General features: G+C 40.9%; 1 protein-coding gene across 1 annotated transcript in view; it reads right to left on the bottom strand.

Annotated features, from left to right (window-relative positions):
- Positions 1-1327: 1327 nt before the first annotated feature.
- Positions 1328-22062, bottom strand: part of LOC139723235 (uncharacterized) — a 49258-nt gene continuing 28523 nt past the window's right edge. Inside the window, exons 5-19 of the mRNA XM_071634494.1 lie at positions 21549-21694; positions 18443-18757; positions 17187-17411; positions 14924-15133; positions 13403-13458; positions 12334-12559; positions 11166-11381; positions 9499-9564; positions 8229-8510; positions 7543-7764; positions 5900-6247; positions 5275-5496; positions 4375-4569; positions 3052-3255; positions 1328-2296 (exon numbers count right to left, since the gene is read on the bottom strand). Coding sequence (XP_071490595.1) covers positions 1328-2296; positions 3052-3255; positions 4375-4569; positions 5275-5496; positions 5900-6247; positions 7543-7764; positions 8229-8510; positions 9499-9564; positions 11166-11381; positions 12334-12559; positions 13403-13458; positions 14924-15133; positions 17187-17411; positions 18443-18757; positions 21549-21694 — 3902 coding nt within the window. The remainder of the gene's footprint in view (positions 2297-3051; positions 3256-4374; positions 4570-5274; positions 5497-5899; positions 6248-7542; positions 7765-8228; positions 8511-9498; positions 9565-11165; positions 11382-12333; positions 12560-13402; positions 13459-14923; positions 15134-17186; positions 17412-18442; positions 18758-21548; positions 21695-22062) is intronic.

The raw sequence follows: 22062 nt of genomic DNA, 5'->3' as shown, positions 1-22062 counted from the left end.
AGAGATGAACTGAAAAACAATGTCAATCAAACAATAAATATAATAATTTTTCTAATTTTTCAAGGCTCAAAACTATAAAAGAATAGATATGTACTACAAAATCTTGAAGTCCTCACCATTTTTCTACAAAATATATGAACTACTTAAGCTTTTCAATAACTACACAAGATTAAATCCCACTATGCACATAACTTGAGGCAAACATTGCAACAAACCAAGTCACACAACGCAACTTCCCCCTTCTTCATGGCTAATGTATTTGCCAATTGTTATGTCAAGAGTATGGAGCACAATATGGGCCTAATGCATGACAATATTCTGTCATGGCATTTACCAGTAGTCAAAACAAAATGCAAAAAAAAAAAACCAACAACAAAAGCAACTAGGTTTTGTGAAGTCAGTAACTTTTTTTTTTTTACTGGAATAGAATTAAATTTATGTGTGCTTGTATTACAATCATATTTGGACTGAAATATCATAATATTAAGAAGGAATTGTCACCACAGAAATAAAAGTGAGCTGTAGATTTGTGATGCGGACGTTCAAAGAGAGAGAGAAAAAAAAATCTATTCTTGGCAGTTATAAGACTGCTTATCAAAAATCGCTCTCAGGTCCTCCGAGTTTTCACCGAGTTTTCATTTTAGCATCTGCTCAAATTCACGACGCAGAGAGTTTGTTGATGCCATTCCGACGAAAGACATATGGGTGCACCATTTTACTTTGTATAGGGTGCGTCTTCGCGAAATCTAAAGCTACGTGCACTTTGCAACATGACGCAGGGAGAGAGGAGAACGGTCAATGCAATCATTGTCTTAATGTCTGCATCGCAAATCTAAAACTCCTTAATGGTCCGCTGTGTGGATGTCTAATCTTGGGAGCCAGTGCCTTATCCTCTGTCCTGTGCCATAGCTCCAGCATTAAGATTTGCTGTAACTGTACTTCCCGACAATTTTGCGCGTGGGGGTTAATTTCATGATTGTTGAATATATAGTAATAACCGGGAAAAAAATATATGTGTGTACATCATGTTTATATTAGGATCATTTTGAGTTATGTTAAATTCACAAATAGCATTCAACACATGGACTTTACAGCATATTCAGTAGATGACGAAACACCAACACAGTGGGCAGGGTGTGGGTTTGAGGGCTTTTACTAGTCTGCTCTATGTGTGTGTGTTTCTCTGTGCATTTGTGTACATTTGATTATACCACATCAAGAGTTGTCAATGTGTATGAAACTCCCAAAGTGCAGACGCATGGAACAAGTGGACAACAAAACATCTTTTCACACCAGCCAAATGCATGGAATGTTGAATGAGCCTGTGCTATGACGCAGACACGTCGACTTCGCTCCATTCAATTCCCTGATCGTGGACTTCCTCGGCCTGATGTAGCTCCTCCTCGATCTTGGCCACAATGACGTCGATGTCCTTGAATTGCACAGCGTTGTGGCCCTCGAGACTCACGTGAAGCCCGTCCAGGTCATTGATGCCCAAGCGCTGGCCGTACTCGGTGGAAACCCAGGTCTTGTTGAGTCTTGCGGGTCTGCCATTCTCTGACAGCCCACCCATCCCTTCCAAGTTATTGGGCAACAAATGCTCCTTGGCTTCATTCAAGAGGAACACTTGCTCTCCATCCACTATCATATCCTGCGTGGCAACTTCTGAGACAGTCCCTGACTTCACGGTAGATTCCATGTGAGATGTACCTCCAGCCTCCTCCTCCTCCTCATCCTCATCTAGGGTTTCTGAGGTCCCCAAGTCTGTGACAAGCAGCCTCTTTTGCCCACACCTCTCCCCTTCGCAACTACTACCCCTACAGAGACAGATGCAGGTCACCCCTGCTCCAAACTCCACAGTGGCACCCCGTCTCTTGTCTCTCGGCGAGACGGGTGCTTGAGTTTGGACGACGGGTTCGACCTTCTCATCCTTAACGACGACAATGCCTGTGCTCCCGCCACCTCTCCCGTCTAGCAGCGCTTCGTGGCGATCCCCGAACACATTTGCGTCTGCATCTGTGTCGACGTATCTCGGCATCTGGGGTGGCAGCTGCGGCACCAAGCTGCTGCAGTTGTGGAGGGCCAGACAATGCGGGTGCAAGCCGCGCTCGCAGGAGGAGCATGCCGTTTGGGTAGGGTGCTGGGACCCGGAAGAGGAGCAGACACAGCAGTACTTGGGAGCCCCACTCTTGACTTCCACCAGTCCAGGACTCTCCTCATCATCATCCTCCTGCTCCTCCTGCTCCTCTCCCCTCTCACTGTCATCATCTAGAACGATGACTTGAGAGCGTGTGTTCTGGAAAGGAACCCAATGCAGAAAAGCTTATTACAGTTACATCGAAGTAATCTCCTTTGAAACTAATGTTTCTAAATTCATATGCACTACTTATCATCAGCTCTCAGAGGACACCAGGATTACACAGATACTGCTTGACTTGAAATAAGTGCATTAGAACTGATATGCACATTCATGAGAAACACATGAAATTTCATGGAAGCTAGAATATATTGTCAAGATTTACTTGACAGACTTATCAAAAAGGAGTAGGTCAGGATATTGCTTGGATGCATAAATGTTTGCAATCTATGTTAATCATTAATTGTGGTTTGTACTTCTGAGGAATGAATTGTCTAACATGCCCTAACCTCAAACTTTGCATGAGCATACATCCTCAAGAATTTAAAAAAAAAAAAAAAAAAAAAAAAAAAAAAAAAAAAATATATATATATATATATATATATATATATATATATATACACACATTTATATATATATATATATATATAAACCCAATACTTTTCCCCCATTGCATATGTAGGAAACAATACCTTTTGAAAACAATATTCACTTGGCTTTCTACACAAATTTCCACAATGGACAATCGTTGGCCAATTCTTTAAAAACAAAACAAAACAAAACATGGTTGGCTTTATCTATAATTCATATGACAGGACTGTGAAGATGCCTTGTAGATTATGTTCAAACCCCCTCCTGCCCACGTTGAGTCTTCTGAGCTTACAAGCTCCGTAAACCTTGACCACTGCACTCACCTGTGGGGCCCTAAACATCGTACAGATGTGCTGGCGGGCACAGGCCCTGTGCAGGCCCTTATCACACTGGGGGCACTTGGTGTTGGATCGGCTCCGGCGCCCTCCCCGCCGGTCCGAGCACACCGCGCAGTCCTTCTTCCTCGTCTTGATCTCACTCGCCTCAATGGGGACGACCTCCCCCGTGAACGGCATGCCCATCCCCACCTAGAAATGAAGCGACGGACGAGATGCTCAGTTGTCATGTTATAGTTTGGTGTCATCTTTCACACATACCAACTCTTTATGCGCCACGTAAACCCCCTGTGTGCCACATTATTCTGAGGCAGCAACGTAGGTACGCTTTGGGTAAACATTCTGTGTTTTAAATCATAAGTTATTATAGATTGTGGCTACGTGGGATATGCCATGAGCAAAATTGCAAAGATAATGTGAAGCTTTGCTTTGGATGCAAGATTTTATTACAAATCTACGATTATTTTTCTTTCAAATGATCAATAGCTACATCATTGTCCAAACATGACTTCTGCACACAAAACAGCGTCAGAAACTTAGAATTTACTCGCAAATCCAATAGGTAACACCACATAAGATCTAATCACATTATGCAAGCTACATGTGACAGGAATGGAATCGCAAGTGACGCTTTTACTGTACTGTATCATTTGGCAACTTATCAATCAATTTGAGCCAGTTTCTGCGTTTGAGCAAACTTGGCACACCGTCGACTGAGTTAGGAGTGCAAATGTTGCACATTAAGAGTTAAAACAGAGTGGGAAATAGAGAGAACTTCCAAACTCTGTAATCATGTTTTAATCTAGTTTTTAAAATCCCCTACTGTCTTATGTATTACAACATATGAGTGTTTTGTCCACATCAATGATTACCAGAATATATATATCAAATGCTTTGCTGCACAGCTTACCCAACCTGACAATATTTTTACAATGACAATCGTTTTATTAGGCAACTTAACAAACATGTGCTGCTATCACAAAAAAATGAATAAGTAGAATTTGCTACCCCCACAAAGTTGTCTACAATGATGAAAAAATGGAATAAATATATACACATGTATCATCAAACCCACATCTCAGGAAACAATGTTTGTTTTTTCTGATACAACTTGGCAATATTGTCCATGAAGGGCTTCCCTTTCATTCTCCTTTTTTCCCCTTTTAGTTTACTGGTTTAACAAAACCAAATGGGAAGATTTGTGGAAAAAAGCAACTTTGAGACAGCAACAGTTAAAGACAATGATAATGAATTTACAACATTAAAAAAAAAATTGATATCAAAAGCCCAATCAAATGGAGTGGTCATTACCATTCCCTCGGTTGAAGCATCAAAATATTGGCATTGGTGGCTCGCTTCACAGCGGAAGTGGACATTCTGGGCACAGCCCGGACAAGCCATTCTGGTCTTCTGAGGGGAGTGGCACACGCAGCACGTCTTTTCCTTCCCTTTCTTGACCAGGCGGGAATTCTTGAGCCGCCGGTCTTTGAAATGTGGTTTGGTCAGCTGCAAAACAAGCACAGAAGGCAAACCAGCAAGAATGTTATGACAGAGCATGGAGAATGCACAAACTATCTTTACGACTACTTGTAAATGAAGAGAATTTATGCAGAAGAGATGTCATTTCCACAAAACCGCTTCTCTCCCAAATCCAAAATTAGGGAGAACCCAACGGCAGCTGAGACAAAATATATGTATAAATTTGGAAATAAAGAGTATTTCAGACTGCCATGACTGCACCCAGCAAATACCTATAACTTTCACACTAACATACCCCCCAGAAAAAAAAGCATATATATATATATATATATATATATATATATATATATATATATATATATATATATATATATATATATACATATATATATATATATATATATGTATATATATACACATATATATATATATATATATATATATATATATATATATATATATATATATATACATACACACACACACACACACACACACACACACACACACACACAGGTATGTATTTTGTGAATCACATAGAATATAACTGTATCTGCAATAAAAGCAAAAGGAATATTCACTTGTAAGAATTGAACTAGGAACAAAGTAGAGACAAGGATATAATTCTCAAGTTTGGAATATTTTTACAAAGACAATGACGGCAATCACAATTCCATACACATATTAGAAAAGGCAACAACGTCAGGGGGCGTGTTCTCTGCCAGTACATACCATCTCAAGCTGTCTGACGTCCTCTGGCCCGGGGCATATGTGTAATGCCAGGCACCATTGGTGGAGCCCTTTCTTGCAGATGGAGCACTGGGTCCTCGACCTGTTGCGCCTTCCGTTCCCAGCCCGCCCGGAGCAGACTTCGCAGTTCTTCCGGCAGTCCATGACATCACTGATACGAATAGGCTCTACCGTGGGCCTCAATCCCCCAAACATTCCCGTGTGCTGTCAGAGAGTCGATGGAAAGAATGAAAATTTGACGTCATCATAATCATCATCACCATCACTACCATCAATATGGCTACCATGATCATTTTCTTTATGCCATTAATACTACTACTCTACTTCTACCACTTCCATCAATTACTACTGCTGCTGCTGCTACTACTACTACTACTACTACTACTACTTCTACTACTACGACTATTTCTATCACTATAACTACTACTACTACTTCTACTACTACTACTTGTAAATGAAGACAATTCATGCACCACAATAATGAAGGCAAATATTGTCTCAGTGGATTTAGGAAAATAAGATAAATCATATAATTTTTTCTATGTCCACAGTGTATTTCATCATTTATCATAGGGCAGTCAAAAAAAAAAAAAACAGACTTGCTTACCACTGGAGTAACAGCCTCCTTGGCAGAAGTGTTGGGAAGGTCGTTGGAGTTACACCGCACTAGCTTCAGCGCCACTGGCACAATGTCTCCGTTGTGGGGCGCTGGTTGTGTCTCTTCTACATTTGCATTCTTCACCTCCTCCTTCTGCCCCTGCACCAGCCCCAGCCCCTGTCCCTGCCCTAGCCCCTGCTCCAGCCCCAGCCCCTGCCCGTGTCCCTGCTCTCTCCTCATCTCCTCCTCCTCATCATCTCGGGGCTTGATGACCACCACCTCATGTTGCCACAGCCGGCCCATGTCAGCCGGAAAGGCTGCCGCCTGGACCGACGGAGCAGGCTCGGCTAGAGAGTTCTGGGGGTGGGAAGAAAACATTGAATGAAGTCGTGCACTAGTCTCCTCGACTTGGAGGTAGTAGTTGGGGGGGGGGGGGGGAAGTGGTTCTGAACATCAAAGCTTGTAATGGAAATCCAATATGAATTGTCTCTTCTGAAGAAAGCTGAACAAATTCTGAATTATTACTCAAGGAATTATGACAGAGATTTTGGAACATGCCCACCCAGCATCACCTTTTGCAATGGAAAGCTAGTATAAGTTTCTTCTGAAGAACAGTGAACAAATTTTTGATGAATACTTAGTCAATTTTTACAGTGGATTTGGAGCACACATGCCTTCAAGAGAGAAAACAATCCATTCCAAATAAGATAACTCTTTATAATACAAACACTGCACTTCAAGAAATGCTTTGAAATGATGCTTAAATACTCCTTTACAAACACTATCTAATGTACTAAAATCAAACTAAAAGATGGAAAGTTCAGTGAACATCAATATCACTTACTCATACACTATCACTGCTTTTTTCTTGTCAACAGGCCTAGCACCCTGCTCTTTGTGACAAATGAATAAAGAGGGATATTGTACGTGCGCGAGTAGTGGCTAATTCACACTCGGGACCTCCATTTAAAGTCCTTCGAAGGAACAGAGTGTTTTGCCTCTTTACTAGAGGGTATAGAATGCTTGAACACACAACACTGCTCAGTGACGCTTGGGACTAGAACCCGGTCCCTTACATCAGAAGGGAGACATGTTGCGCCTAAGCCATATTACCGCACATTACAATGGCAAATATGCACTTGTCATTCTTAGGAACAGTTTTTGTCACTCAGATGTTAAACCAGGCACTCTATTCCATGCTAAAGAAGACAGTGATGGGGTGTAAGGAAGCAAAAGAAATGTTGATTTTTTAAGGAATTTAACTTAGATCAAATTAAAGTCAAGGACAAATTGAATATTTTCACAAAAACAGTGGAGGCAGTCACAATTCCATATGCATATTAGACGAAGCACCTAAACAAGTGTAATGTACACACCATAATTTTAGCAAGTCTAATTTTTTGCGAATCAAGACATCCTGACAATTTTGCAAGTGGTAAATTCACGATTTTGAAGTACAGTACAGAACGGAGAAATGGATGCGTACACGTGACAATCACGTTGGGGATGAGAGTTAAGATTTTTGCATGTTTTCAAATTCGCAAATAGGACACAACTCACAAAATTCGCGAGAAAAATAAAAACCTCACAAAATTCGTGAAATATTTGGTGTATACAGTATGTCATGAGGAGTGTTCTCCGCCAGTACATACTATCTCATTTTGTCTGGCGTACTCCGGCCCGGGACATATGTGTTGCGACAGGCACCGGAGGTGTAGCCCTTTCTTACAGACGGCGCACTGAGTCCTCGACCTGTTGCGCTTTACGGACCGACCCCGCCCGGAGCAGACTTCACAAGCTTTCTTGGAGTCCATCATCTCATCGTAAGAAATTAGCTCCACCGAGGGCCTCTCTCCCACAAATGTTCCTGTGTGCTGCCAGAGAGTCGATGAAAGAATTAAAAATTTGATGTCATCACTATCATCATCATCACCATCACATCACTACAGTTAGCATAATTATTCTTTTTTTATGCCATTACTACTGCCCATGTACTACTACTACTACTTCTACTACTACTACTTCTACTACTACTACCACTACTCCTATGAATATTACTCTTATTCAACATTTCATATATTTCATAAAGGCTTTCAAACCATTTTCATTCAATTCAATCATAACGTTTTGTTAACCGCACTTGTCATAATACAAATCATTCCTTGAAAACTAACTCACCCACCCCCATCCTCAAAAATAAATGTTATAACAGCAAAGAACAAGCAGGCACAGATGAAACACTAATAAAAGCTAGCATTTCCACATGGAGTTTACGTTCATGGTACAGTTGGATCTCTTTGGGGACATGGCCCTAAAAGCACAGGGCAATCTGCCTTACCTGGACCTGGGCATCATTGCCAGGGTTGGCATCCTGTTCCTCCATCGGGTCCCTTCTCTTGCCGCACCTGTGCCAGTAGTGGCACTTCTTGTGCACCCCTCTCTTGCAGACGCTGCACATGAGGCTGGCCTGCTTCTTGAAGCCGTCGTACAGGAAGCACTCAACGCACTCTTTGTTCATCTTGTGCCCGATTCGGATCAGGTCCGGGAGGCACGTCATCGTTTCCACCGCCGGCACCAAAGCACCGGCGTCTACCCAGCCCTCCTCCGCTTCCTCCTCCTTCTCCTCCTCAACCTCCTTCTCCTCCTCAACCTCCTCCATCTCCTCCTCATCCTTCTTCTCTTCCTTGATCACTACTTCTGCCTCTTTCTCTTCCTCTACCACCTCCATATCGTTCTCCTGTCACAGAAAAAACATGAAAAATTTTTCTTTTAACGATTCTAATGAACATGGTACATGATTTATAAAACAGTTTAGTAAACATAAGTCTTGGCAAAGGTTCAAATTGATTTAAGAAATTATGCAAATACAGTAAAATCAAGCAAACAACACAGCGACAGTTCTATTCAGATCTGTCACAAAAAAAGAGAGATAAGGAATTTTGACATTTCAAATGTTCTCCCAGTGCAGTGACATCAGCAATTATCTCTCTTGTAATACAGGCCAAAGTGAAAAGATCTCTTTGCAATTCTCCCATGGGTTTATAAATTTTTACAAAAAAAAAAGAATATCATTTCACTTTTACAACAATGCAGAAAGGATGCCCCCTCCCAAAACACAGTTAGCATTGTTAAGTCATGACTTTTCTGGAATGACAAGGACATTTTTTTAATGTCTATAATAATGACAAAGAACAAAAATTGGTGAAGATTGGTGCGCTGATTGAAAATGATTTGTAATATTACATCACCATTGTAGAACAAACATGAAACATTAGTTCCTTTAACATCCTCCTCATATGTGTCAATATCCAGGGATTCCAACCTTGTAAAATGTAATTGCAGTATTCTGATGGGTGATAAAAACACATTCTCGGCTTTTTTAAAAATAGCATTTTACCTTTCCAGCGATAGGCATGTGTGGGAGTATAATTTTGAAGAAAATTTAAAAAAAACATAAACATTATTTTCCATGAAACCTGCCATATTACGTGGAAAAAAACACTGCACAAAAGTAACAGTTGGCATCTGTGAACATTTAGCAAAACTTTAATTGGTTGATTTATCTCTATATGGTGAGGGCAACTTGGATTGGAATTTCGATTACTTACCTTTACTGGTGGGACTGCTACAGCTGAAGCCTCAAGTACCGTGGAACTCACATTTGGAATATCATACTGTGAACAAAGAAGAGACATGCACGTTTGTATTTCATAATCAGCCCAAAAACATATGTTGTCACTCAAACTGTACGGTGTAAAAAATATTCATCTCTATTCACATGCTGGAATCAGATAAGGAGATTTTTTTGATAAACTTTTTTTTCAGTTTCTCTCTTTTAATTATTGTGTTGATAATAGTGAGTAGTTCTAGTTGGATTGCCAACATATTTGTTGTCGATTCCAGCAGCCCTGAAACAGTGAAGAATTTTTGTGAATCAAACATGCTATGCTTTCTTAACCCTAAAAGGGCCGGGCTTTTTTGGCTATGCTCAGACTGGGGGAATGGATTCCGCCCCCCCACCCCCAAGATCTCGGCCATCGGTGGTGCCATCGCGATGAAATTTTGCATGCGTGAGACCCACGTCATAACCTACAAGATTGTGTCATAAGATTTTTTGAAACAATCAATTTCTAATTTGAATTAATTAATTATGCAAATTAAGCTCAAGGTCGTATTTTAGCCTAATTAAAAGCATTGAGAGTCTAATTTTTGATCTATAAATCTGTTTTAGCATATTCAACAATGGTACATCACAAAAAATTCCAAAACTCATTTTAATTCTTATGTCTTTCATTGTTTTCAAAATTTCTTATGTATTTCGTTGTTTTTTAACTTTTGTTTTTTTCTTTGGTTTTTTTTTTCATTGGAAATTGTCACTAACCGCTTTTCTACCATAATTAGCACAAAATTAATCAATGAAAGTGATTAATTGTAAAAATAATCAGGTTTTTATGACTTTCATGACAGAGCACTGTTTTCCATAGGAAATGTACACAAAATCACAAAATTTTGCCCATTTTGGGGTGACATTCTATTACAAAAATGGGCGTGGCTTCGCAAAAGTATGCGCGGACGTTGCAAATTCGGTCTCAAAAGTTGCGCGAGACTTGAACAAACAAAGTCAAGAAGCCTTGTGACGAGGCCTTCTTGCATTGCAGAATTATAGCGCGAAACGTCGAGGGGGGTGGATTCCGCCTCCCCCCCCTCCCCAGCCCTTTTAGGGTTAATATCTCTGCACATTGCTTGTGCTGAATGAACTCAGTTGTTGAAAACCACTACAGCTAGGACAGAACACCACAGTTGAAGTCTCACCTCCTCCATCTAAATATGAAGAGGAGATATAAACACGAACATCACTGTACAATACATGTATCAACCTGAAAATCTCACACAATTCAAGTGAAAATCTGAGTTTTGCAGATGTCGACTGATATGTCAAACCCCTACTACCTATCCAACCTCCCACTTCCCTCATCAACTCCCCAAAAAGTCACATTCGGCTGATCAACGGACTTACAACTGTAAACGTGGTAATTTTTGCGGTGTTGAAATTTGTGCACATTGCGCACAACTTGAAACTAGCAGGAAAATAAAAGTACGCAAATATTTTTGCTTGCCATATGTTCCAGTAGTCGATGTCTCGACTCTGCCAAATGAAAAACACACGAACATTATCTTACCCAGTCAAGTGCGAAAATAGCCACTTTTACAGTAATGACCCATCCCCTCCAAGGCATCTTCAACCAACTCTCCCCCGACCACACTAATTACGTACCTTTGGATGCAGCTTGGTCAGTCCACACATGTGGTACTTCAGACACCTGCTGTGCAGTCCCTTCTTGCAGATGCTGCACATGGTGTAGGACCGCTTACGCTGGCCGCCATTTGTCCGGCTGGAGCACACGATGCAGTCCCTGCGGCCGTCCCTGTTCCCCAGGAGTCTAACCCGGACAATACGGGGCTCTCCTCTTGCATAACTTTCCGTGCGAACCTGTCATAAGTTAACAAATAATGATGGCCTCGTCAATCATAATGCAATGTCTGCAACGATCATATCATGCATAATCAACTTTGCACTTTCCAACATGCATACATAAGACATGCAAAACATCTTAATCTTGCCCACTTCCAAGCCTTGTGAGCATACTCTATCTATGTGTGATGGACTTGCCTTTGCTACTTCTATTCTCCTGTCTATGATGAACAATGAAAGACTGGTCCTCGTCTGAGGGAATGAAAGAAATCTTGCCTGTCACTATTACAAACTTGCTTCATCTCAATGAAAGGCAATGTTCATTTAAGTCAAAATCTACGCCATTTAAAAAAAAAGCTGCAATTACGAGAGGGACACATGACTAAAATTTGGTAGTGATAAGGGAATCTTTATGAATTATTGGAGGACTTGCTACACGTAGTTGAGGTTTGCATACATGCACTACAGCACATGCTCTGCTCAAGGCAATAGATATCTAAAAACAAGGCAAAACAAAGTGGTCCTGATAAAAGGTGGGACCCACCTTTTAGGAACTCTTTCGTTTTGGACATTTCAGCCGTTTCAAAACCAATTTTCATCAAATCAACTTTGGATTCCTCTTAGAATTGTATACTCTTTTTAATGTTTCATATAAGTGGTTTGTAATTATCTTGCAAAAAGTTGAAACCTCAATCTCCATCTCTTTAACTTTGGCTTGTTTCATATGACTACTATCAATATCATCTTTTTGCTAAAAATATATTAAACTCCAAAATTTATTTTTTGAAAATTCATTGGTCTAAAGTTAATGAAATTTTATCTGTTCAGTATGTCCGACTTAACCTGGCTTCTTAAAGTCAATTTGAAGTCAGTGGTGGAGTGTCTTTTTGATAGGTTATATCTGAGAGGAAAGAGAGTGATTTCATATCAGCAAGGTAAATGTTTTGAATAGTAAAGGGGGTAAACTCGCCTCAAGTGAGGTGCTGGAGTTGATGTTGTTTTCCTCCTGCGAAATCCCGGGACCTGGCCCGGGACTGGGCCCAGGACCCGCCTTGGTCAAGCCACTTGTTGGTTGGCCCTGGGAGGGGTAGACCATGCTCTGACCCTGGGAGGCGTAGACTGTGCTCTGATACTGCACAACTTCCAGGGACACTGCTTGGCTGGTGACAGGGGCGACGCCTTGGTGGCTCTCCCCGCTGGGGAAGGGATGCAGGGTCGACCCCCCTTGGTTTGGCAAGGGGATATCCGTGTGACGGGACAAGGCCAACACCGTCTTAATGCCTGCATGTATCCCGCGTCCTTTCTGCACTTTCTTGACTACCGTGGCGTTCACATCTTGTTGGTTGGGCTTACTGGAGGGCAGGGTGTGCTGATATGAAGAGAAATTACGAGAAGAATCAATTTCACCTTTTCCTTCTTAGAATATTGCAGAAATACTGGGCACTTCCTCATGGAAAATTTCCACTGAAAAACATGATCACAAAATATTTCCAGTTAAAAACATAATCACAAAATATTTCCAGTTACAAACATGATCACAAAATATTTCCAGTTACAAACATGATCACAAAATATTTCCAGTTAAAAACATGAACACAAAATATTTTCAGTTGTAACAATGATCACGAAAGACCAAACAGTGAATACAACTTGAAAACACACATAATGAAGCTCTGATGGAAACTGCTCTGGAATGTTTAATAGTCATAAATACTCCAAATGAATGCAAACACACATAGTATGTATAACTAAGCGTCCAATACATATTATGTCGGCAAGAACTTTCACATGCATTTTAATTTCGCGAATGTTGGCGCTCACCAATTCGCGAAATTAAAACGCATGTGAACATTCCTCGTGTTACAGTACTCACGTTGGCCGCCGCTCCTGTTTGTATCCTCTTCCGCCACACACACATGTGCAGGTGCTCGCACTTGCGGTGGAGCCCCTTCTTGCAGAACTTGCAGATGGTGCGGGCCCGGTGCCTCTGGCCCAGCCTGCGGATCGAGCAGACGCAGCAGTCCCTACGGCCCCCATGCCTGCCGCCCCCAAGGCTGACCACCATACTCTCCCCATCATCCATGGGCTGCTGATACTTGTCACAAGAAAGAGATTGAATACAGTAAAGTGTTGACATGATGACTTCAAGAGTTCTTCAATCTCATTAACCCATTGAGGACAAGACCATTTTGCTAGAACACATGTTTCCCATAGACACCTGCGCGAGACTAGTCTCCAACAGGTTAAGGTACATCAAAGTAATAGAGTTTCATTCCTTCTGGGCCTTTCAAAGGAGACTTGATTTGATTTGAATTGATCCTACAGCTTAAATTCTTCCATCCCATGGGAACAGCACAGCAATCATTTTGTTGCTACAGGCCATGCATTTCAAGATTTGAAAATACGCTATCTCCCAAATACAGCCTCAGGCTACAGGCTAATTTATCCCTGGACTGATTTTGCTGTAACACCCATTTCCCATAGACACCTGCCCCAGTATTCTAGGGACTCGTCATCAACAGGTTAATGTAGCACAATTAAATCCATCATTTTGAAATATGATTACAAGAAGAAAAAAAATAAGGATATTTGGTATGAAATAGCTGTAATGATTCCTACAATGTCAGAAAGGGTCAACTAATATGGGGGTACATGTAATATTTCAGTTTACCAAACAACTGCCCTCCCCCATATCATATTCCATACGTGTAGTTATATCAACTCTCCCTACATGCTGCCACAAATATCAATAACAAATGCTTGATAGTAGACTTTACACAAGCACTTCCTTTCCTGTATAATTTGATACGACTTCCCTTTTGGCAATGTGTACAAAATCATACAAACAAACATCAAAGTCATTGAAACTTTTATAGTGCTTGCCATAACAAGGGGGTTCCCATCAGCATTTCAAATGCATAAAAACCATGGCTAAGAGCCCATTCTGACACCTGTAAGTACGGACATGGCACAATTTGCTACTACAATTGAACCTGTTAAGTGATATACCTATCCACTGAGCTCTTACTTTCTCGGCTTCTTTCAATTGGCATTACATCACGTCTTCTCAAGCTCGGCCACAGAGGGCCAGAAACAGTCTCACACCACAGCAAGGTGACTGTCAGGACAGTCAATGTGAGTATCAGGTTGTTTTTATTTACTGACTTTCAGTTTCAGAAGAACTGTGCTGATGATTGAATAAAGTGTAGCACTGGATGTGCCATTCCCGCCCCCCCCCCCCCAAAAAAAAGGCACCACATGGGCTAACAAGTTTCAGCTTTGCAAAATAAAATGTCTCTGTCCCCAGACCACAGCATTCCTTAAAATTTGATTGAACCTAATAGACAACGCCGCACACTGGCACTGGTCCAACAGTCCAGGACCAGTAAAATCACTGTCAGACCAGTTAACTTTTCCAGGAATGGACCAGTACAAAATTGAAAAACTGGTACCTACTGGTCCAACAGACAGCTTGGACCAGTAGAAAAAAATGGGTTGGTGAGCAGCCCTGTAATAGATATGCCAATCAACACTTTTCCACAGAAGCAGAGCCCTCTTACCTGCACTGGTTCCATCCCATACATGTCGCAGTCATGCTTCAGCCTACAGTCCCAGTGCAGCCCCTTCTTGCAGTAGAAGCAGACCGTCTGGGTGCGTCGGCGTATGCCCAGCCGCCTCACCGAGCACACGCAGCAGTCTTTCTTCTGCCGGTACCTCTCCAGGCGGAACTTCACCTTGTGGTTCCCAACCCCCATAACCCCACTGAGGGCCTGCCAAAATATAAATCAATACATTTTCGACAAAACCATTAATAAAGAAAGTTGTATCTTCAAGACATTCAACAGAGGAGCAAAACCAGTAAGCTATTACTATTTTTTTTTTTTTTTTTGGGGGGGGGGGGGTTGTTTTGTTTTTCACAGCAGTTGGCATGCACACACACATTTGCAATGGAGAGTATCTTATCATATATGTCATCAAGGCGCGGAGGTAAAACTCATTTGTCTGCTTGCCCAGAGCAATGGAAATTTACGGATGGGCAAGAAGTATGAAAGGACCACTGGCCTGTTAAAAGTATGGGGCTCTTGCCCACATATCCATTCAGACAAGTAGGTGAAATATTATATTGATATTTCCTTTCTAGAAGTGCAACATAAAACCTGAGGAACTGTAAAGTGTTATATTACAACAACAGACAAGTCAATATTTGTTATATTATATGGTCTACAAAAATCACATCATTTTATTCTAGCCCTGTCAAGAAGCAGTCAAAGTCTGGAATTATAGTACCCGATGTTTCGTCTCTGAAGGCAATATAACAATTTCCATTCTCGCTGCATTAGTCATGTGACTGCATGCTAGTACCCGATGTTTCGTCACTGGAGGCAATATAACAATTTCCATTCTCGCTGCATTAGTCATGTGACTGCATGATATGTACATCCAGTTTGATTCCAGATCACTTGTCAAATTTCTCGTGACAAAACACTTTAATATCGTGACCATTTAAAGGGGATGGCTAGTAACTGATCAGTGGGAATCAGTGGGAATGCTGGGGGATGATTGTTCCAATCCTTGTGGGATTCATTTAAGAGTACATTATATGTGACCCGCTACAACAAAAAGGTCCTAAAGTCGCACACGGTCGAAGCCGTGAAAATCGTGTTTGAAGTCAGAGCATTAAAATTGGTCAAAACTTACGATTTTCTGATGTTGATATATTATTGGAGTCTAACATGTCTTCTATCATCTGTCGAAATTTTGAAGCAAAATGATTAAAGGAAAGACCAAAAAATAGCGTTTTTCTGAGCCATGTTTTTTGGCGTTTCAACGAAGCAGAAACTGGTTCGAAAATTTGGATTGAGCGCCACAGATAGGTTCCGCTCCTAACAACGACCAGAGTGATCTCATTGGTCAGTTTGCTGCTTGCTGCTAACCGAAGCGTGAAGCTCGCACACTGCCCAGTCGACTGGTGGGTGCGGGCGGGGTGCGCTATGCTCAGCCGCTTCTCACATCCTGGTCACTGATTGGTTGGTGAGGAGACCACCGACGCTGATGTGCTTGAATGAACTCTTCGGGGGTTGCTAGGGCTTACCTTCTATTGTCCAGAGGTGAAAACTGACTTGCGTGTCCCTTGATCGCGATTGCGTCAAAAGGACGACTTTAAGGGCGCTTTTCTCGAAACAGTGATTTTCCAGACGTCTCGACATGCTCTCTTTTAAACATCGATATCTCCGCAGCCGATTATTTTTATAAAATGTGTTATGTATCAATTTAAAGCAGAAAGATTAGGGGATTATATCATGCAATTTTCAAATAATCGACCTTGCCCGACTTTAGGATCATTTTGTTGTAGCGGGTCACATATATCTATTGTCGTGTGAAAATCATTTACTTCAGAATGGTCTCATATTCAAGTAATGTGCAGTTAATCGTTAACGATCGCCCCGTCACTGTACAGGCATGCTAACCTGGAAACATTAGACTGCACATTACTTAAATATGAGACCATTCTGAAGCAAATGATTTTCACACGACAATAGATATATAACGTACTCTTAAATGAATCCCACAAGGATTGGAACAATCATCCCCCAGCATTCCCACTGATTCCCACTGATCAGTTACTAGCCATCCCCTTTAAGATCGAGGCGGCTTGATAATCTCTCTGTCTCTCTTATAATACACATTTCTGCAACAGAATTCTCGATAAGAAAAGAAACAGAAAAGGGGGGAGCAGCTTTGTCAAACACTCTGTAGCTGTCAAAATGGGTTGGAGGCAATAAGTATTACAAAAGAAAGTGTAAAATATTGAAAAACCCACACCTGTGTACTATTGCTCTGATGTAAAACTTTGGAAAATTTCCCCTGGAGCAGCTGACTGAGGGTGGGGCGGGCCTGGGAGCGGGCAGGTGGACAGACGTGGCTGTTCCTGCACTCCCAGTGGAGGTTCTGCTTACAACCCCAGCAGGGGTTCACAGCGCCCCCCTTGGAGCACTCCACACACAGCTTGGTGGCTTGCTGGATGACAATGCGGGATGCGGAAGAGCCCTGGGTTGTGGAGAGCAGGGACAAGAAATCAATGCTGCAATAGTCACAAGTTTCTCAGAATTCTAACAAAAAAGAAAGAGACTGTCATTAAATTAGGTTAATTAAGTTTTATACCTTATAGTATACACTGCACTGAGCAACGGAAAAGTTCCCTTTTTTAACCATGCTTTACTTGCCGTTGGTTGTTCTTTTTTGCCTCCTCCTCTATTTTCTCTTTTTTTCCCCTCTATTTTGGAGCACCAAATGTCAGTCTGATTGCTATCAACATCTTGTAACCCATGAAAATATGCTATGCACAATAATCATTTACAGACAAAGTCTTATACATTTACATAGGTTGCATTCTTCACTCCTGCTCAGGCAGCTCAAATTTCAGTCCAACACTGTGGGTAAAGAGGTCAAATATCATGATATGACAATCTTTATAATATATATTTGCAATGTGATTGCAACTGCATTGAAATGAGAAAATAAATTGTGCACAATCCATTTGAAAGGGAATTTGGGTCCTCCAGTAACTACAAACTTTTGACCAAAATGATAGTTTAGAAAATGTACAAAGATCAATGATATAAACACACCCCCTTATACAAACAAATGACAATGCGATTTCTGAACAAGATTGGATCTAACACAAAGAAACGTACAGAGGATAGTGATGGGGCCTCTGCCATATTCAGAGACAATCCATTTGTATGAATCTCAATAAGCATGGGCACCATAAACAGGGCACTTCATCAAAATGTCCTCACTAACACACAATGTGACTATTACGGATTAGCAAAAACAACAACAAAAACAAAAAACAACACTTTCCATCAAAATTGCATATTAGCCAAATCATTTTATATCAAGCTTATTTTATGCATTTTGGATTCATGCGTTTGACAGTCTGCAGTGAGAACGTACCGGGAGATGCTTCTGGTTAGTCGTGTAGAGTGAAACATATTTCACAAAAGCACCATACAGTTACAGTCACTGTGTAAAAAGATGTGACCAACGACCACCGTGGACTGACAATGGATACTCACCCCTGACGAGGCGTAGGACACTTGTGGCTGGGAGTTCTCCTGATTACCGGGCTCCGATCTGACCAGGTCATCGGCACCGAGCCGACACTGGTGCATGATGGAGCATTCCTGGTGGAGACCCTCCCCACAGCTGCCGCACATGGTGGTGGCGCGGTCACTCCCGTCGGCTGCCACCGGCACAAATCGGCACACGCAGCACACCAGGTAGCTCTCCCTCTTCACCCTGGTTTCGCTCTCAAAGTGACCACTGCCACTGGACGAAGGGTGATACGGCGAGCCCTCGTTCGAGGCATTGACCTCATCACGCAGCTCTTCCTGCATGCGGGGGAAAAATGATGGTCGAAATTCTGTTTTGGGGGGAAGAAAACTCTTGTTGCATCCGCAGCAGAAGTGCAATGACAATATACACATCACTGCTCATGTTTTGTACACATTTAATGCTGAATACATACTTAATGCCAAAACTTTATCACACATCTGAGAGTGAGAGGCAAAAGTACTCGGTAATGACATCACAACTGAAATTGTAAATAACATCACTCATCTGCCTGCTTTTTGCTAATTTCCTAGTCTTAAGACACATTCATATGGGACATGATGCAGAATGTTTTCCCTATAAACTATGCCAAATTTGACATCACATTTGCTACAAGAAGATGACTCTATTTTGACAGTATCTACAAGTTTAAATACACAATGGAAGGATGATAAACATTGTGTGATTAACAGTATGTCAACTTGGTTAATTGTATTCATTACAAAATTTAGTATACCGATAAACATCACAGGGACTCACTAAAATAGAAGATAGCCTTAAGACTTTCTACATGTGTACTGTAAGCTTGTTCTGCAAACCTGTAAAGATACACTGCTTACTGTGCCTACTCTATCTACATAGCCTACTACAAGCAAATCAGTGGTATGCCTTTACTGATGGCACTTCCATAGCCTAGGATATACCACTGTCTCTCACATAAGATAAAACATAAATGAATAGACTACAAGTTAAGTGTAACTGAATTCTTAAATGCACACATGGTTCATTTCAAGCAATTAGGACACTCCCACAAAATGAAGATTCCCATGAGTGACTCACAGTCTTTACAGCCACTTGCATGTTTCATTTGCATTTGCATACTGAAGAAGTAATGCGAAAATAATGAGACAGTAGATTTCTACTGGTTGTAACATTTGGGACATTTGGTGTATGTGGAAATTTTTTATGGACCAACAGATGAAGATTTCTTAAAAATACAAAATTATAGGCAAGATTGATGAGTTGATATGTCATGATGAGTATACAGCCATGGATTCAATTCATTTTAGTGGTAGTGCCTTCTTCTTGAAAGAGGTATCGCTGTACGGTTTGTTTTGTTGTACAAAGCTATTCTAGAATGTTAGGCCTACAACATATAATGGTACACACACAGTGGATCAAAGTAACACCAATACATCTTCATAGAAATAAGAGTGGAACAGACTTGTGTGGCACTAACCTTTGGTCTAACCGAAAACGATTTTGGATGGAGCAGATTTTCTCCGGAGATCGCGTCTCGTGAGCTACTCGATCATATCTTTGAACTGGATTGAATTTGAATTCGCAGTTAATATTTGCAAATGCACGCCTATACTGTAAATCCCTGACTTGAATCACTGAACCCACCCACACGGGGGTGATTATGTGTGAATGTATCACAACGACGCATACAAATGAATTTTCTACAGAAATGGAAAGATGAATTCTAGCAAACACCCACACACACACACATACACACACACACACACACACACACACACACACACACACACACACACACACACACACACATGCATATTAACAACCCCCCCCCCAAAAAAAAAAAAAACCTCACGTCAATTGCAACCAAAACTGTTGCATCATACAAGATGGCCGCTCTCAAATCTTTTGGATCAAATCAAATCAAAAGAACTCTGCAATGCTGAACAAATCAGTCGTGAAGTCAAGCTAATGAACACTTTTTCTTACCCTCTTTCATGTGTAATAACCAATATTTTGGAATGAAATTTTGGTAAATACACTTATAAACTGCAAAACTTGTATCGATGGTGTAAGATACATTGTAGAAGAAGCGCTTATCACCAACAACAACACACACTTTTGAAGGCAATTAATATTAGTGAACAATCCACACAGAACGTTACACAGCTCTTTCATTACTATAAAACATATAATGACTGTGGCCATAATGCACAGGGTAGACGTTCATGCCTTGGCCTTACATGAATGTAAATGAACACATAATATGCTAAGAATGAGCTTGTAGTAAAGAATACTGTCAAAATAGAATCTACTTCATAGGTAGCAAGATGGGCACAAACTAAATGACAAAGAATGAACACAAGATCACACAAAGAATCATCTGTCCAAATCTTGTATGGATGAAAAAAAAATGCTATAAAATTTTCAGATGTTGTTGAGCTTTACAAAAAAAAAAAAATAGCTTAAATGAAGGGAACTGGCAGGCATTCTTAATTATCTAACAAACCATCATTTGCTAACTTCATAGATCTTATTATAGCTACAGTATTTTATTGAAGAAACTGCAGGAGCTACATATCAACTGTATACTGTAAAGATTGCATATGCCTCAAACATTGTCGAGAAGGAAATATATGCTTCAATCATCACAAAGGAGAAAATAATATAATCTCCCTTAAGTCTTGCAGTGATTTTCAGGGTGAAAGTAACCACAAACATATTTCATAAAGATATCAATGTTTTTCCTTTACACAATCAAATTGTTAACAAGTGTTTTGTTTCACATTACCCAAATTCTACAAAGACAGACATACATGGACATGTAGTGTAGGTTTAAATGTACTGAAAGCAATAAAAATGTATTGACAGAAGAAATATAATGCCATTTCATCCAATAAACTTATATCCACAACAATACATTTTGAAGATATTTAAGAAAACAAAAATATTCACTTACTAAATATATAACAACAACAAATGATTGATATTGACAACACTGAAGGCAACATAATGGATCTAGATACATTTTTCATTGACGCTGCAGAAAAAAAAAAAATAGTGCTTTGAGTGCACAATATGTGGACTCACCTGCCTAGCCTGACGCAAGACCTCTTTGCTAGCAGCGGCAGTGTCCTCCGGAGCAGGGGGAGTGGTGTCTTGGGGAGACTCGAGCTGGATGGTCACCGGTCCATCATTTTGGATTTGAACCTGCATGTACGCTCCAAACCTGCCATCTGTGATTCATAACGTATGCATGCATAACAAGAGTCATAACCTTGAGAAGAACTGAGATACGGTTCATCAAATTTGATAATATTATCACAAATTATGTCTTAACCCTAACTAGGCCGGGGGGGCCTCCGAGACCCTCCCCTCGACGTTTCGCGCAATGTATCGCTATCGCGAGAAGCTATCGCCGCGACATTTCATGACTTTTTTCTTTCGAGTCTCCCGCATCTTTTGACACCAAATTTGCGATGCCCGGGCGTGCGGTTCCAAAGTTGCGCATAAATATGCACGTGCATGTCAGACCAAAAATTGCTCAAAAACGTGAATTCGTGTACAATTTCAATGCAAACTGTGTTTACAGGCAAATTTCATA

This window comes from Diadema antillarum, unplaced genomic scaffold (genome assembly GCF_040938485.1).
Source record: "Diadema antillarum isolate AM-2024a unplaced genomic scaffold, OU_Dant_1.0 scf00000183, whole genome shotgun sequence".
NCBI classification, from domain to species: domain Eukaryota; kingdom Metazoa; phylum Echinodermata; class Echinoidea; order Diadematoida; family Diadematidae; genus Diadema; species Diadema antillarum.
The sequence above is the reverse complement of the archived record's forward strand: the minus strand, read 5'-3'. Positions and strand labels throughout refer to the sequence as shown.